Raw genomic sequence first — 18093 nt, 5'->3', positions numbered from 1 at the left:
TTCAAAACTACGGTAAAATCATTCTCACATTTAACAAACTCCTGATTAAGGGATTTTAAACAGACTTACCGTCTTTACTGAAATTTGCATAAACTCCTTTTGCTTTTGGTCTGCTATTTTCTAACTCAATCTCTATTTCATCTTGGTAGCTTGATATTTCACCTGCGGTACATACAAATAATTGTCACCAGTGCACAAACACAATGTGGCAGAAATAAGACAATTGAATGAAATGTAGCCCCTACCTTCTAACTCTTCAAGCTTTTTAGACAGCTCCTTCTCAAGCTGGAGAAAGGAGAGAGGAAGACAAATGAACAACAGAACCAAACTGTACGTTAGGAAGATTTACAAGCACCAATAACTATATCCTGTAAAAGATATATTCTGCAGCAGGCCTGACAACGTTCAAAATCAACAGTTGTGCATGAGCTAAACAGGTATGGATTGCATCTAGAGTTTACAATGCACAAGAGAGCACTATGATCTAGGACACAACAAAAGAAAAGAACTGGAAACTAGATTTAAAATACTGCTTGAAACTCTCCACTAGATTCATGCCTCAATCCAATAATCAAAGAAAAACTCACAAAAGGTATTTTTTACATTCCTTGGTTTACTTTATTCGCTCTGAAGCTTGCAACCAAAAGCAAATGCAAGAAAACCCCACTGGGCATTACAAAGTTTGGCAGTATACCTGACATTCATAAATGCTGGGGTGCTAGGTTTCTCAAAATAAGCCCTTTGACGGAGGGGGGGGAGCTGAAATCCAGAATTAAGTACACAGATTTGATGACAGGATAGGTGGACATTCTGAATTCACAGCAGGGGTAAGATGGGCTCATAATCAATCTAGAAAGCAATTTAGGAGACAGAGAAAGTTAGTTGCCCAAGGTCATCCACCCATTTTCATGGCTGAGTGAGGATTTGAATCTGGCCATTTCACTGTCTCGTTAATGATTTGCACGTAATTTTCAAAAGGTTCAAGCCATAATCTTTAGATACAGAAACAGATGAACCAGCTCTTAAAAATTATAGGGGGCTCCATCTCTAAGCGGCAAAGAACATGCCTTACATGCAGATTCTCTAATACAGTCATATCTCGGGTTACAGACGCTTCAGGTTGCATTTTCTCGGGTTACGGACCGCCAAAACCCAGAAGTACTGGAACGGTTTACTTCCGGGTTTCACCGGTCGCACATGTGCAGAAGCGCTAAATCACGCTTTGCGCATGCACAGAAGCACCGAATCGCAACCCGCGCGTGTGCAGACGCGCCACTGCGGGTTGCGGATGCTGCAGGTTGCGAATGTGCATCCCACACGGATCACATTTGCAACCCAAACGTCAACTGTACATCATTCACTTTACAGTGGTACCTCGGGTTACAGACGTTTCAGGTTACAGACGTTTCAGGTTACAGACACTTCAGGTTACAGACTCCGCTAACCCAGAAATAATGCCTCGGGTTAAGAAGTTTGCTTCAGGGTGAGAACAGAAAGTGCACGGCTGTGGCAGCGGGAGGCCCCATTAGCTAAAGTGGTACCTCAGGTTAAGAACAGTTTCAGGTTAAGAACGGACCTCTGGAACGAATTAAGTTCTTAACCCAAGGTACCACTGTATTTGTAATAATGACCCATGATTAAACAAATGAGTATTTCACTTATACCCAAATGCTGAAAGGAAGGGACCTAGACAGTTTGGTGGGTCATATCTGCCATATCCACTTCATATGGCCATGTCAGGGAACTGCCATCGGAAGGAAGGGAGGTGGAAGGGCTCACACAGGTTGGGAGAGACTCAGCAGCGGAAGAGGGAACCAGTAGGGGGAGAGGAGCTGAGCTGAGGGAAAGTGAGCAGGAGGGATGGCTCCGAGACACTTCCAGCGAGGACAGTGGGGAGGTTTCAGGACCTCCCGTAGGGACACCCACGCCTCGCCGGAAACTGTCACGCAGAGAGTCCAGAAGACGTGTTTCCGTTAAGGAGCTTTTATGTTGGAAGCGATTCCGAAAGCAACCACTGTCGGAATCTGCCAGCGACTGAGGGAGCCATGTTTAAGGGGCTCCGTTACAGACAGAGGTTTGCAAACTTGATCAAACTCTGAGGGACTTGGATTTTACGCACAAGCAGCTCATCGTCCCATCACAGCATTCCGACAGTCTCTGTGAGCAGTTTGTGCAGGAGAAGGCATCATGAGCAACCCAGCCGGAACTGGAGAAGCAGGAGCTGGAGCGGGTCCAAGCCTGGAAGAAAGGTACCGGGCGTTGGAGATCCAGCTAGCGCTGCAGACGGCGAGGCTCGAGGAGAGGAGGGCTCAAGATGCAGAGAAGGGGAAAACCGCCCCGCTCGCCAGAAAGTTGCCAGGATTGGTGCAGAAGTTTGGGGGGGAGCCCAAGGACTATCATGCCTTTAGGACAGAGATGCAATATGCCCTTAACCTGCAGTTTGATGACTTTCCCGACGAGGAATCGCGGGTGGCTTTTGTGATTGGGCATCTCGAAAAGGGGGTGAAACACTGGGTGAGGCCCCTGATGGCAACAAACAATGACATCCTGAAGGACACGAGGAAGTTTTTTCGTGCCATGGATTTGATGTATTCCAGCGATATTGAGCAGGGAGTGGTACGCAGACAGTTAATGGTGTGCAAACAGGGGAGCTGATCTGTTCGTGAGTACTGGACTGAGTTTACCATGTTGATCCATAAATTGGGGTGGGATTTATCGGCGGAACCCATTCAAATGCTCTTTGAAGAAGGGCTTGCTTCGGCGGTAAAGGATGAACTTTCCCGGGCGCCCAGGGCGGAGTCTATGGATCAGCTGACCAAATCAGCGCTGACCATAGGAGCGCGCCAAGAGGCGAGAGCCTTGGAGAGGCGGGAAGGGAAGGGGGAACGTTGGAGGGAGCTTCGCATTCCAGAGATTCCAGAGCCACCGTTCCCGCCGGGAGAGCCGATGGAAATTGGAACAGCGCGCGCACACACAATTTCAAAGCCCAGTGAAGAGCGGAAGAAGGAGGGGAAGGGCACCAAGAAATGTTATCTCTGCCAACAGCCAGGTCATTTTGCCAGAGTCTGCCCCCAAAGAAAGGAATGGCAAGGAATGGCGGGAGCTGTTGGGGAGAGGGAGGAAAAGGTACCGGAGCAAGTAAAAGCCAACGCCTGGCTGCCACCGTCGGGGCACAGCAGCCAGGCCAAAGAGCAGTGAAAGTGCCCACGCCGGAACCTCCTAAACCCGCCCTAGTGATAGAGGTGTTCCTAGAGCTGCCTAACGGACACCCACTAAAGATAAAGGCGCTATTGGACTCAGGCAGCTCCTGCAATTTCATGAGCAAGGAGTTTGCTGCTGAGCACCAGATACAGACTATCCCTTTAAGTAACCCTTTGCAGGTGACCACGATCGATGGAAGGGAGCTGCTGGGAGGAGAAGTCAGCCAGCAGACCGTCCCAATGATAATGAGGGTAGCAAGACACACTGAGCTAATAGCGTTTAATGTGGCTACCTTGGGAGGAGCTCCCATTATTTTGGGGATGAGCTGGCTAGCGTTACATGATCCGCTAGTGGGCTGGCATCAGAGAGTGGTCTCCTTTGGGTCAGCGCATTGTCTAGAACACTGCAAAGAGCGGGAGGCTCAAGGAGGGGCCAGAGCCACTCTAGCAGGGACAGAAGTAATGGAGAAGGGGAAGGTTCCCCAACAGTACGCCGACCTGAGCAACGTTTTCAGCGAGAGGGAGGCAGACAAACTACCCCCACACAGACCCTTTGACTGTCAAATCAATTTACTACCTGGGGCACAGCTCCCTGTAGGCAAGCTGTATGCCATGTCAGACAGAGAGATGCAGGAGCTAAGGGAGTTCATTGACAAGAACCTGAAGAGAGGGTTCATCAGAGAGTCCAGGGCGGTGGGGGGCAGCCCAGTGTTTTTTGTGGACAAAAAAAACACAGACAAACCCAGGCTTGTAGTGGACTTCAGGGCCTTGAATGCAGTGTCAGAACCAGTGACTTTCCCGATGCCCAGAATTGATGACATTTTGACAAGGGTCAGGCAGGGAAAGATTTTTACTAAACTGGACCTGAGGGGGGCGTACAACCTGATACGAATAAGGAAGGGGGATGAATGGAAAACCACCATGTTCACCCCTTTGGGGGCATTTGAATATTTAGTTATGCCCTTCGGCCTACAAGCAGGCTCCGCGTGCTTTCAATTGTTTATGAACCATGTCCTGGGGCCTTTGCTTTACAAGAATTGTGTGGCCTTCTTAGATGGCGTGTTAGTATATTCAGAGACTGAGGAGCAGCATGTAAAAGACGTCAGGGAAGTGTTGGGCAGACTGCAAGCCAATCAGCTGTGGGTGAAACTAGAGAAGTGTCAGTTTCATGCCAAGGAGGTGGAATTCCTGGGGTACCGCTTGTCGGACAAGGGATTGGCTATGGATCCTGGCAAGGTCCAAGCGGTACTGGAATGGAAAACACCAAAAACAAGGAAGGATGTGCAAAGATTCCTTGGATTTGGGAACTTCTATCGGAAGTTCATCAGAAATTTTGCCCACTTGACGGCTCCCATTACGGACTGTCTCAGCAGTAAGAGGAAATTCGTTTGGACGGCGGAGGCGGAGCGAGCTTTTGAGGAACTGAAAAGGGCATTTGCTTCGGAAGAACAGCTCTTGCATGTGGATTTACAAAAACCGATGCGAGTGGAGACGGACGCATCAGACCGGGCTGTGGGGGCGGTGCTTCTGCAGCCTGGGGGGAAGGAGAAGTCGGAGTGGAGACCGTGTGCCTTTTTTTCGCGAAAGCTGAACAAATCTGAGAGGAACTACACAGTGTATGACCGAGAACTACTAGCGATTCATGAAGCGTTCAGGAGATGGAGGCATTTATTAATTGGGGCACAACATAAGGTGCAAGTGTGCACGGACCACAAGAACTTAGAGTATTGGAGAACGGCACGAGTGCTCAACCAACGGCAAGTGAGATGGGCCCAGGAGTTCTCCAAATTCCACTTTGAAATTTGTTATGTGCCAGGTCCAGAAAATGTTAGGGCAGACGCTCTCTCACGCAAACCTGAATATTTGGAAGGGGAGGGGGCACCAGAAGAGAGACAGGTCATCCCAGAGGACCGCTGGGTGTGTGCGGCGGCATTGGTGGGGCAAAGAGAACTGGTAGAGGAAACAGAGAATGATGAATATGCCCAGAATAAGCTCAGAGGTCTTAGGGGTGAGGGAGAGGAACCAGGGGGTTTCGAGGAAAGAAATGGAGCGTTGTATTACAAAGGGGCACTGTATATCCCCGAAGGAGACTTAAGGGGGAGGGTACTCAAGCAGTTGCACGACAGCCCCACGGCGGGGCATTTTGGACAACACAAAACCATGTGGTTGGTCACCAGGGAATTTTGGTGGCCTAAGGTGAGGGAAGATGTACGGGAATATGTAAGAGGGTGTGAGCAATGCCAGCGAGCCAAAGGGGAGAGGCGGGCACTGGCGGGGCTATTAGAACCCTTACCAACCCCAGAACGACCTTGGGAGGCAGTGTCGATAGATTTTATGACTGATCTGCCAAAGTCCAAGGGGAAAACAGCCATCATGGTGGTGGTAGACCTACTAACAAAGATGTGCCACTTTGTAGCCTGCTCGCATGCAGTCACGGCGGAAGAAACAGCGAAGTTATTTGTAGAACACATTTTTAGGTTGCACGGGGTGCCATTGAGGGTGGTCTCAGACAGGGGAAAACAATTTACTTCCAGGTTCTGGAGGAAGCTCATGAGCTTACTGTGGGTGGAGGTCAACTTTTCGACTGCCCGGCACCCTGAAACCAACGGGCAGGCGGAAAGAGCAAACGGTGTCCTCCAACAATGCCTGAGGTGTTATGTCAATGACAGAGAGAATGACTGGGTAGAGAAGTTGGCGCTGGCGGAATTTGCCTACAACAATGCAGAGAATGTGTCCACAGGGATGAGCCCCTTCTTGGCTAATTATGGGTGTCATTCCAGGGCATTCCCAGGGGGAGGAGGGGAGAGATGGAGCGTCCCGGCAGCCGAGCATTTTGTAGAAGAAATGGAAGCAATCCATCATCAGCTCCAACTCAACTTAGAAAGGGTGAAGGAAGAATACAAGAGGCAGGCAGACAAGCACCGAAGGGAAGGTGAAACCATAAGGGTGGGAGATCGGGTGTGGCTGTTAACCCAAGGGTTGCCGTTCAAAGGAGGTTGCAAGAAATTAAGACCCAGGAGGTTGGGTCCATTTGAGGTCATTCAACAAGTCAACCCAGTGGCTTTCAGGCTCCGGTTACCCAACCACATGAAACTGCATCCAGTATTTCACAGGTCGTTACTGTCACCGTATGAGGGGGGACGGGAAGGGATGTCCACTCGGGGACCGGTCATATAAGAAAGGGAATGCAGCAGCCATGTGGCAGAAATCCTCGACGCCAGGTGGAAGGGGGATCAGGTGGAGTATTTGGTAACGTGGGAAGGAGAACCGGAGTCAGAAAACACTTGGGTAATGGCAGAAGATATCAATGACGAGGTATTGATAGAAACGTTCCATCAAAGGTTCCCCAGGAAACCTCAGCCTGTGGAGAGGTTCCGGAGGGAATACTTTGGCACCACCGATGAAGAGGAGGAGTTGGAAGGATTCACGGATTCGGAAGGGGAAGGGGAGATGGACTCTGAGGAGGAGGAGTACTTCGAGACCAGGAACCACAACAGGTGGAGAGAAGTGTTCGAGACATCGGAAGATGAAGGAAGTTCCTTCCGGGGTTTGCCTCCTCACCGCCCATAGAGGAGGGGGCGGGAGGGGGTGAAGTGGGCCCTGGAGGGGAGGTGGATGTCAGGGAACTGCCATCGGAAGGAAGGGAGGTGGAAGGGCTCACACAGGTTGGGAGAGACTCAGCAGCGGAAGAGGGAACCAGTAGGGGGAGAGGAGCTGAGCTGAGGGAAAGTGAGCAGGAGGGATGGCTCCGAGACACTTCCAGCGAGGACAGTGGGGAGGTTTCAGGACCTCCCGTAGGGACACCCACGCCTCGCCGGAAACTGTCACGCAGAGAGTCCAGAAGACGTGTTTCCGTTAAGGAGCTTTTATGTTGGAAGCGATTCCGAAAGCAACCACTGTCGGAATCTGCCAGCGACTGAGGGAGCCATGTTTAAGGGGCTCCGTTACAGACAGAGGTTTGCAAACTTGATCAAACTCTGAGGGACTTGGATTTTACGCACAAGCAGCTCATCGTCCCATCACAGACCACCTACACACATTGGCTCAATGGTGAGGCACATACGTTGCATGCAGAAGATCCCAGGTTCAGTTCCTACCATGTTCAATGAAGCTGATGATGTAGCAGGAGATGGGCAAGTCCTCAGTCTAAGACCTTAGAGAGCTGCTGCCAGTGAAAGTATACAACATTGGGCTAGATGGACAAATACTCTGACCTAGTTCAAGGCAACTTCTGACAAGTTGTAGATTGGTTGCAACTGCCCAGGAAAGAGGTCTGTCTGGTGCTTCCTAAGCATCAGATAATTAAAATAAACATCATCATCAAAAATAAGAGAGTGCAGAGAGTACTCATTTTGCACAGTAAAGGCATAATGGCTCTCATGTACCAACAGGGAAATTGCAATGGATTAGCCCTGCATTTTACTGTCTGTGGCTGCCATAAATGTCACAGGGAGAGGGACACCAACTACATTTATAGCCATCACAAACTGGCTATTTCTCAAAAGACCACATTCAATGCATGGCATTTATAGGGCTTTATATTTAATGGGATACTCAATTTTGTCTCTGCAATCTGAGTATGCAGATTTTCCCACTGCTGACTCAAGTGTGCGCACACACATGCACAAGGTGCCTGATTGCTATTGAATAGGAAACTTCTCTCCTCATAAACACGAACCTCTCTTGCCTGGACTGAGCAGTGTTAAGGCAGTCGATTTCACTGGGTGACAACATCTAGTACTCTGAAAGTGAACAATCCCTCCCTGTCTAATTACCCCACACAATTTGGTAATTTTATAAACCTCTATTAACACCCCACCCCACTTAAATCCACTGTTTTCTCAACTGAAATCTGTAACACCCTTATTCATTCCTTGTAAGAAAGATGCTCTGGCCTGCTCATCCTTTGAGTAGCTGTGTTCTGTATCTTCCTGTACCAGCAGTCAAAAGCTGTCTTCGCATGGTAAGCAAGAGGTTGTCCCAGGGTGGTGGGTGAAGCAACGACTGTACTTTCTCTCACTTCGTTTTATGCCGGCGGCGATTTTGTATTATGCCACAGCCTCATGGCAGCCACTTTGTGACTGGCACCCAGGGCACTCTTTCAAAATCTGAAAGGTGTTTCCTGGGACAAAAAGGTTAGCAACCCCTATTCTAAGCCACAGGGAACTGCCTTATAGGGTGCAGACTAGTTTAACACCCAGCCCAGCATTGTTTGCTCAGGCTGGCTGTTTGGGGTCTCACAAAAAGGTCTTTCCCATCACCTGCTGTCTGATCTTCATAAAAGGAATGCTGACAACTGAAACAGAGACCTTCTGTGTGCCTGTGCTCAACCATGGAGCTGTGGCCACTGCTTTATACACCTAGGTGGAAATATCTCTTCTGGCATCATGTTGCCACCCAGTTTGGATAGATCCTTTGGTATCATTCCCAGCTACCTACTTGACAGAATGAGTCAGCATCCAAATGTGTAAGTACCTTCAAAATAAATAATAATAATAATAATAATAATAATAATAATAATAATAATAATAATAATAATAATATATTTATACCCCACCCATCTGGCTGGGCTTCCCCAGCCACTCTGCGCAGTTTCCAACAGAATATTAAAATACAATAGTCCATCAAACATTAAAAGCTTCCCTAAACAGAGCTGCCTTCAGATGTCTTCTAAAAGTCTGGTAGTTGTTGTTCTCTTTGACATCTGGTGGGAGGGCATTCCACAGGGCGGGTGCCACTACCGAGAAGGCCCTCTGCCTGGTTCCCTGTAACTTGGCTTCTCGCAGCGAGTGACCCGCCAGAAGGCCCTCGGCGCTGGACCTCAGTGTCCGGGCAGAACGATGGGGGTGGAGATGCTGCTTCAGGTACAGTGGTACCTCTGGTTACATACTTAATTTGTTCCAGAGGTCCGTTCTTAACCTGAAACTGTTCTTAACCTGAAGCACCACTTTAGCTAATGGGGCCTCCCACTGCTGCCACACCCCCACCGCGTGATTTCTGTTCTCATCCTGAAGCAAAGTTCTTAACCCGAGGTAGTATTTTTGGGTTAGCAGGAGTCTGTAACCTGAAGCGTATGTAACCCGAGGTACCACTGTATACTGGACCAAGGCCGTTTAGGGCTTTAAAGGTCAGCACCAACAGTTTGAATTGTGCTCGGAAACGTACTGGGAGCCAATGTAGGTCTTTCAAGACAAGTGTTATGTGGTCTCACGGCCGCTTCCTGTCAACAGTCTAGCTGCCGCATTCTGGAAACTACATAGTTGTAGTTTCAAAAGGCAAAGTTAAGTTTCAGCAAAAATCTGGTGGGGATAAAAACTTTTTGAAAATGTCTCTAGAAAACCTTTTGGAAAAAGAGGATTTAAAGACAACACTGAGGAGGAGGAGGAGGAGGAGGAGGAGGAGGAGGAGGAGGAAGTGGGTGGGTGGGTGGGTGTTTTCCCCCACAGTGATAATAATTTATATGCAAAATTAGTGATAGATATTTCAGGAGAATCAGCTCAGGAGCAGATTCTAGTGACACTCTGCATGTCTTGGCAAGCAACATTTGGAGCAATTCCAATGCAATTTAATCGTAATTAATAGCAGTGCTTATTTTAAAATGGACCAGTTGAAACACAGAATTCTATGTAACGTTGTATTCCTCCCCCAACCCTGGGCATCTCCATTGGGAGCAGAACTTGAAAAGGGTTTTTTTTTGGTTGGGGGGGGATCCAATTAACAAGCAAATACCTTTCCAGCTGTGGCCTTGGTTAATTGGGGTGGAAGAATGAGAGTGGCATACAGAAGAGAAGGAATGTACAGGCAACAAAATAAGCTCAGCTGTATCGTGTGAAAGATTTTAAATCTTGTAAGTCAGAATAAATTTGTCGCTGCACTGGGTGGTGAGCTGATGGGGAGAACTTGGGCACAGCAGGTAACCTGCCAGGAATTATGTTGAAAGCAACTGTGACGGCTCTGCAAACGGAGCGAACGCTCGTGCCCAGCAGAATTTCCCAAGCAAAGGCGGGCACTGAACTCAAAACGCTGATGCAGGGCTGGCACAGATTCACTTCTTCAACTATCTTCTCTCTGAGCGTTCCCTGGCTACAGCTGAGTCCTCTCTCGCCTCTGCCAGAAAGCTCCACAGCCAAAACCGTTCACCACTCCTTGTTGCTCAGATCACACGCCTCCCTCCTTTCTCGATCCCTCCCACATCCAGTGCATCCTTTAAAAATCTCTGAGAACTTGACCCATCTTTCGGCTCTCACTTCCCCTTGCCTGTGACCTTCATTCATCAAACTTTGCTGCCCAAACACAAGACTGGGCAAGGCTTGCTCTCAAATGGCTCCACCCACTCACACTTGCTGCCCCCTCTAGGCATAAGAACCTATGTGCTCTGATCAGTCAGCCCAGCGGCCTATCTGGTCCAGCAATGCGCTCTCACGGTGACCAACCAGATGCCTACAGGAAGCCCATGAGGAGGATGTAGGCCCTATGGCACTTTCCCACTTGTAATCCTCAGCGATATCAGAGCATACTGGCTTCAATGCAGGAGGTAACAGCCATCGATAAGCAGTCATAAATAGCCTAATCCTCCCTTGCAGAATGCCTACTCCACAATGCTATTTCATTCTTCCTTACAGCCCCTCCTCAAAAACCCCACTTTTTCTATGAAGCCAGTGGCATTTCCCTTTGCCAGCATTCCTCCCCCTTTTCCTTGCATCTTCCCTCTTTCTTTCTTTCTTTCTTTCTTTCTTTCTTTCTTTCTTTCAAAAAAGACTTCTAATTCCTTAGGGTGTGGATTTTTCTCATTTTCACATGTAAAGAAAGACACCCTACACATTGATGGTTCTAAATAAATAATAGGTAATATAATGAAGTCAAGAGCTGTTAGAAATTGAGCTATCAGTGCATGGGGGAAGGGTCTTTTTAAAATAATTTTATCACTATGAAAAGCGTATCACCACCACCCAGGTCATTCAGCAGCTTTCCAGAATGTGTGTTAGACTGTGTAATGAATGCCTCTTTGGCAGTTGTTGAAAGGGCTGTGTGTGTGTCCAGTAGCGGACTTGACTCATTTTTCTCTTGGCACACTTGGGCCTGTCAAATATTAGCCCTTCCCTGCCAAAGCCCACAGCTAATACAGATAAAATAAAAAAGTACTGAGTAGCTCAGCTGGGTCTGCCTTTTTGGACATACTGGTGGGTATGTTTCTGGGCCAAACTCAAAAAAATCCAAGGAAATAAAACATCCGAGGCTGTTTCCTAGGAATATGAATTTTCAGCCTGGACCTGCGTGCCCAAGTCCTCATCACCAGTTTCAGACATATGAAATGTACATCTGGCAGCATCAGTCACCAGGGTGAGAACTTGTTCAGAGGGTAACGGGCAGGCAGGGTGGCTTTCAGCAAGCATGAAATTCTCACCAGATAAATTGAGGTGAATGATGGAAACGATGCCTTATGAGGAACGGCTAAGGGAGATGGGCATGTTTAGCCTGGAGAAGAGGAGGTTAAGGGGTGATATGATAGCCATGTTCAAATATATAAAAGGATGTCACATGGAGGAGGGAGAAAGGTTGTTTTCTGCTGCTCCAGAGAAGCGGACACGGAGCAATGGATCCAAACTACAAGAAAGAAGATTCCACCTAAACATTAGGAAGAACTTCCTGACAGTAAGAGCTGTTTGACAGTGGAATTTGCTGCCAAGGAGTGTGGTGGAGTCTCCTACTTTGGAGGTCTTTAAGCAGAGGCTTGACAAGCATATGTCAGGAGTGCTCTGATGGTGTTTCCTGCTTGGCAGGGGGTTGGACTCGATGGCCCTTGGGGTCTCTTCCAACTCTATGATTCTATTCTATGATTCTATGAATGGGGGAGTTTAAATAATATCTGAAATGAAGCCACCCCCATGCACTTCAGTGGCCTCAACCTTGCAATTGGCAGGCATGTCCAAAGTCCGTTTCGAGGGCCTAATCCGGCTCCTGTGGCAGTTTATTTCCTGGGGTAAAATCCTAAAAAAATCTCAACTTCAATCCTTAAAAAAGTCAACAACTTTAGTTGGCCCTCTGGTCAGCCCTCACAGCCCTTCACTTCATCAAATCTGGCCCTCTTTGAAAAAAGTTTGGACACCACTGGAAGGTTAAGTAAAACCTCTTTCTGAGTGAGTAGCTCAGAGGACCAGCTGCTTGGAGGATTAGCCGCTGCTCTATGTCATTTAAAAATGAGTGGTTGGGATAGTGCATTTGTTTGCAGGATGGTACCTTTCGAGTTTTGTATCAGCCACAAGTATGGTTCATGTAATATGAGGGTACCAGTGGAAACAGAAGACAAATTGTGCTACAAATGAATTGAAGGCTACACAGGCCAACATGGCATTGCCCAGAATAGATTCAACCTACAGTGTTTGTACTTAACAATAGATCAGTATTCTGATATTCTGTATTCTGGAGCAAAAGACAATATAGAATAACAAGCTGGGCCTGCAACAAAATGCCGCAGTGTAGAATGGTCCTGAGGGTCAGATTTAAGGTGCTGGTTTTAACCTTTAAGCCCTTCACGGCCTAGGACCCTCATACCTACAGGACCGTCTCTCCTGGTATGCCCCACAGAGGACCTTAAGGTCCATAAATAGCAACACCCTAGAGGTCCCGGGCCCTAAGGAAGTTAATTAGCCTCAATCAGAGCCAGGGCCTTCTCAACGCTGGCTCCGGCCTGGTGGAACACTCTGTCTCATGAGACCAGGGCCCTGCGGGATCTGATTTCTTTCCACAGGGCCTGTAAGACAGAGTTGTTCCACCTGGCCTTTGGCTTGGAATCAGTTTGATTCCCTCCCCCTCTTTCTTTTTCCTTTCTCCTCCTGTGAAGAGGCTGGATCCTAATGTTTTAATGTTGTATTTTAATCTTTTTTAAAACTGTATTTTAATCAACTTGTTTTTATTATTGGTTGTTAGCCGCCGCCCTGAGCCCGGTCTTGGCTGGGGAGGGCGGGATATAAATAAAAAATTATTATTATTATTATTATTATTATTATTATTATTATTATTATTACTGCTCCAGTCAATCTTGTCTTCACCAATATTCAATCCATTCCCTCCCCACACCCAGCTTTCTGTCCCCCACCCTAACAGTCAGCATTCCATGTCCCATGGGTACACCATCCTCACTGGTCTGTTCGGGGCAGTTCTCCCCTTACTTTTCTTTTTCTAATTTTTTTAATACTTTTGCAAGCCTTGGGGTTCTTTCGTGCCTGTCGATATCTACTCCCTCGTTTGCAAATGGTACCACTTTGGCTATAGAAGGACCATCACTCACCTCTGAAATTTGGAAATGGGGGGTGGGGTGACAATACAATACAGTGGTGCCCCGCAAGACGAAATTAATTCGTTCCGCAAGTTTTGTCGTCTAGCGAATTTTTCGTCTTGCGAATCACGAAATCCCATAGGAATCCATTGAAAATCAATTAATGCGTTCCTATGGTCAAAAAAAGTCCAAACAAAGCCAAATTTGGTACAACAACAGTTTATTAACTGCTCTTTAAAGTCACACATACTGTAAAGAGCAGTTCAAAAATTGAAGGGAAAATAAATTAACTTTATAAACAAAACTTGTCTTTGTTTTTAGACAAAGGAAACAAAGTCGCGAGACGTTTTCGTCTTGCGAAACAAGCCCATAGGGAAATTCGTCTTGCGAGGCAAATCGAAAACGGAAAAACCTTTCGTCTAGCGAGTTTTTTGTCTTGCGAGGCATTCGTCTTGCGAGGTACCACTGTACAATGTGGAAAACACCATTTATCACACCCACCCCACCCGTATTATCTCCTGCCATCCTACCCAAAAGAAGCAAGCATTGAAATCAACAATAGCACCATACCAACAAAAGATCAATGGCTGTACAAAAACCTCATAGAGTTCGTAGAATTAGCAAGTATGACAGCCAAAATAAGGGACTGGGGTGAAAGGGAAACAAGGGGCAAGTGGGAATATCTTGGAGAATACTTAAAAAGAGATGATGTTTGCAAGTGGGAACAATTTTCTGAGCAGCAGCAATAGAAACTAAGGAAAAGATGGGAGTAAAGAATGGCGGAGAAACTAATTGAGATGCAGCAGAATGAAGGTTTTCTCTAGAGGATTAGATTGGGAAATCTGAATGAAATGCTGTAAGATGAAAAAATGTAAAAAGATGCAGAAGGTATACTGTAAAATGTGTGAATAATAAATAAATAAATCAACAAAATCAACAATAGCTCAAGCTGATGCCAATCAATGAAATTTCACACGTATCAGTTGGCAATGCTTTGCTCTGCGCTGAAAGTAAAATCTGAAAGGGCTTAGGGCAGGGTCTTCTTTGTGCTGGTGCTTTGGAAAGTTCACACATTTAGATGAATGATGAAACAGATATTAATTTTTTTTTTCTTTTTCATGACATATGGATGGGTCTAAGTAGTTCCTAATTGTTTTTGAGAATTATTTTTACACATCAGGTTTCGATGACGTGTTGGAGCTGACCTCACTATTATATGATCTTGCTGGTATTATGTGCACTTTCATGTGGTTCTTTTTTCATCGCTCTGGGCTTCCAGAGGGAGGAATAAAGCAGGATAGAATTCTATAGACACTGCCTTTCCAGCCACAAAAAGCAAGGAAGAACTATGCGTACAAAAGCATTCACCTGCTGAATCTTTATCTTTCGTTGACCGGCTGTAAATGAAGGAGGGTCACATTCCTCTTCCAAATCAATTGTCATGAACTCATCTATTGTTAGCTGACTTGCAGGTGTGTCTTCAAACTCTGTAAGTCTAAAAGCACATGTGAAAAGGTTAACACAGGATTTCTCTCCGTGAATTTCACAGCAGACCAACAGAAAAAGATGTAAAAGATGTTCCCCAATTCAAAACAAAACTAGGTAAAGAGCTCAGCCAAAACAATTTCAAATAACCCGTCTTGAATGACCAACAAGCAAGGCCTTTAATCTTTTTTCCAACATAAAATGCCCACTGAAATTCAATTCCAGAGGGATAGTCATATTAATCTGCTACAGCGAAAATAAGAAAGAACATTGTGGCACCTTTAGACTAACAATTAAATAGGGCAAGAGCTTTAATCAGATGTATGAAGTGCTATCGTGAGTTGCAGGAACATATATGCCCATGGATAGCGGGGTTATAAACAGTGAAGTCACAAGGAAATTCCTGCATTTAATTTCCTTTATAATCGACCTTTATAGATCTTTATAATTATCATTAACTTGGCTAATTTATAAACTGCTGCACAGCCTGAAGCTATCAAAGCACTGTATATAACAAAATAAAAATGAAATAAACACAAAAAATGCAAGCTCTAAAAGCAACAAAACCATTTGTACAAATTCTTATAATTATATTTAAAAGTTCTACAGATATACAATGAGCATTCCATAAATTACTGGGTTAGACCTCAGAGAAAGCCTTCTTCCACAAAAATAGAAGGCGCTACTACGTCGTTAACAGTAGTCAAATTAAAATGCAGGAACAAGCTCTACGTTCACCTCAAAAAAAAATGTAATAAATCAAGATTGTTAATAAATCAATATTCATGATAGCCCCCATATTGCAATCAAGTTTAAGTCATCCAGCCCTGCACTGACAGCAAGGCCTACAGAGTCAAAAGTAGAGGTCCCTTCCAAGCCTGTAACCTGAGATCCTTTAACTTGAGATATTTGGGAACGAATGTGCAATGTTATGTTACACATGCAAAGCTCAAGCAGTGACATTTTGGGTGTTGTGTTTTTTTTAGCACACACACAAACACAAAAAGATGGGGAAAATTTATCCAATACTTTCAAATCAATAGAGTACAAGAAATGATTCCCAGCTCTGGCCTGGGAATAACCATGCTGCTTTTAGAAGCATTTCTCCCCCCTCTCCTCACTTCAAGTGTGATGAACACTACGTACTTAATAACACTTTGCATTCTTATAGCACATTTTAAGTGTTCAAAGCACTTCATATACTCTTGCAGTAATCTTGTGAGGCAGGCCAATATTATCAGCCCCATATTGCTGCTGGCAGGAAGCTGGAGCTGAAAGGACAATCACTTTGCAACCACTACTTGATGAGCTCCAGGCGAATGTGAAGCTTGAAGCAGGGACTTCCTGGCTTCTGCTCTTAGCACCTGCATTGCAAGCACTCCTCGGACTGGGGAGAAATAGCAACCGTACGCCACAAAATGGCAAAAGCTATGCCTAGTGGATGAACCATCCATCTCTCATGCCAGGAGGACCTATCGTGCAGGAATTCAAGTACCAACTGTTCTCCAAGAAGGCATTACATACCATCACAAGCTTCACCTTGAATCTTCAGGTGAGGTTTTTCAATGTAATCGGCCCCTTTTTCCACTTCCTGAAAAGTTACAGTCTTTACAAGTTACAGAACTGGCTATCCAAGAAAATTCTGTACCTCTGGATTGGGACCAACCAAGAAAGAAAATGATCTGGGCTTGTTTTGGTGGTGGTAGTGGGGGGAGCAGTGATCGAGACACCTGTTGCCAGCAAGAGATGGGATAGCTGGTTTCTTTCACCAAGCAGTTTCTCTGTTTTATTTATTTTGTTCATTCTGCACACATATGCATAGTGCATACAGAAGAGCAGGTAGCAGTCTGGAAGCAGGCGTGAATAGGGACAGCACTGACCCCCATCCCAACTGAAATTGGATGCGACTCCTGGCCCTTGTTCCTACTGTGACCTAAGAGGGTGGGGAGGGTCCTGGGGGCTGCCCTATTAACTCTCACGGTGGCCTTGCCACATGAAATAAAAGAACAGGTGGCAAAAAGGAGCCACCCTAGCTGACTGCTGACTTATATCCATGACTTATAAGTTGACTTATATCCAACTCTCTTCTCTCCTGCTATACCAGGCTTCTTCAACCTCGGCCCTCCAGATGTTTTGAGACTACAATTCCCATCATCCCTGACCACTGGTCTTGCTAGCTAGGGATCATGGGGGTTGTAGGCCAAAAACATCTGGAGGGCCAAGGTTAAGGAAGCCTGTACTATACACACACACACAGTGCTTTTTGTGATAGCATCACAGGTACAGAATACAATCACATTTTTTGTTGTTGCTGCTGCCGCCCATGGCAGTCGTTTTGTGCTGGCACCCACAGCACTGGTCTTATCATTATTGAATCACCTTCCTCACCGAAGTCATCCAAAGTGACTTACAATGTAGACCCAAAAACCAATGACAACGAACACAACCAATACAAAACTTTTTAAAAAAACAACACAACCCACATCTATACAAAAAAAAATAAATCTGCAGGTCTTGCAGATCCTGCCCCACCAAAAGAGACCACAAGTAATTGAAGCCCTTCAAACTAAAGGTCAAAACATCAGGTAAAACAGAAACGATTTGCCTTTTATCAAGATATGAATATCAGTGCCTCGTTTTTCACCAATACAAAGAAGAGAGCACTGTCTGAATCCACATCCATGAACCCCTATCTCCAACACAACACCCTCAAAAGTGGCCAGCAAAAGGTGAAGCAACATAGGAGCTCCTGCAGATGAAAAAGGGAGGTATGAGGATAGAAACAGGCTGGTTGTTTTGAGACAGGTAACAGATTTGACCCTTATCGAGCTGGCAGGTTTGTATGAGATAACGCTCTACGTGTCAAGACCAGGTTATGATGCTACCAAAGCATGCTCTTCAACTGTGACCCTGGATTGCTGGCCCCCAATGACAGAAATGCGACAAGGCAAGGCAATGTGTGTCTGTTCAGAGCAGAAGCAGAAATGTGCTGTACCTCCCAGGAGTTCTTGTAATACTATGCAGGTATCCTCACATCACGACATCTACATAACAGTCCCTGATCCATCACAATGATTAGCATATTGCTAGTCAAGAAACCAGGTTTTGGCCACATGTCCAGGGGGGGAAACC

At 46.1% G+C, this 18093-nt stretch overlaps 1 protein-coding gene across 1 annotated transcript in view; it reads right to left on the bottom strand.

Annotated features, from left to right (window-relative positions):
• Positions 1–18093, bottom strand: part of BRF1 (BRF1 general transcription factor IIIB subunit) — a 200804-nt gene that overhangs the window by 87980 nt on the left and 94731 nt on the right. The window contains exons 8-10 of the mRNA XM_081192565.1: positions 14845–14971; positions 246–285; positions 70–162 (exon numbers count right to left, since the gene is read on the bottom strand). Of these exons, the coding sequence (XP_081048691.1) occupies positions 70–162; positions 246–285; positions 14845–14971 (260 nt within the window). The remainder of the gene's footprint in view (positions 1–69; positions 163–245; positions 286–14844; positions 14972–18093) is intronic.

The sequence above is a fragment of the Podarcis bocagei genome (genome assembly GCF_964188305.1).
Source record: "Podarcis bocagei genome assembly, chromosome: 1".
Lineage (NCBI taxonomy): Eukaryota > Metazoa > Chordata > Lepidosauria > Squamata > Lacertidae > Podarcis > Podarcis bocagei.
This window is presented reverse-complemented; position numbering and strand designations above follow the sequence as displayed.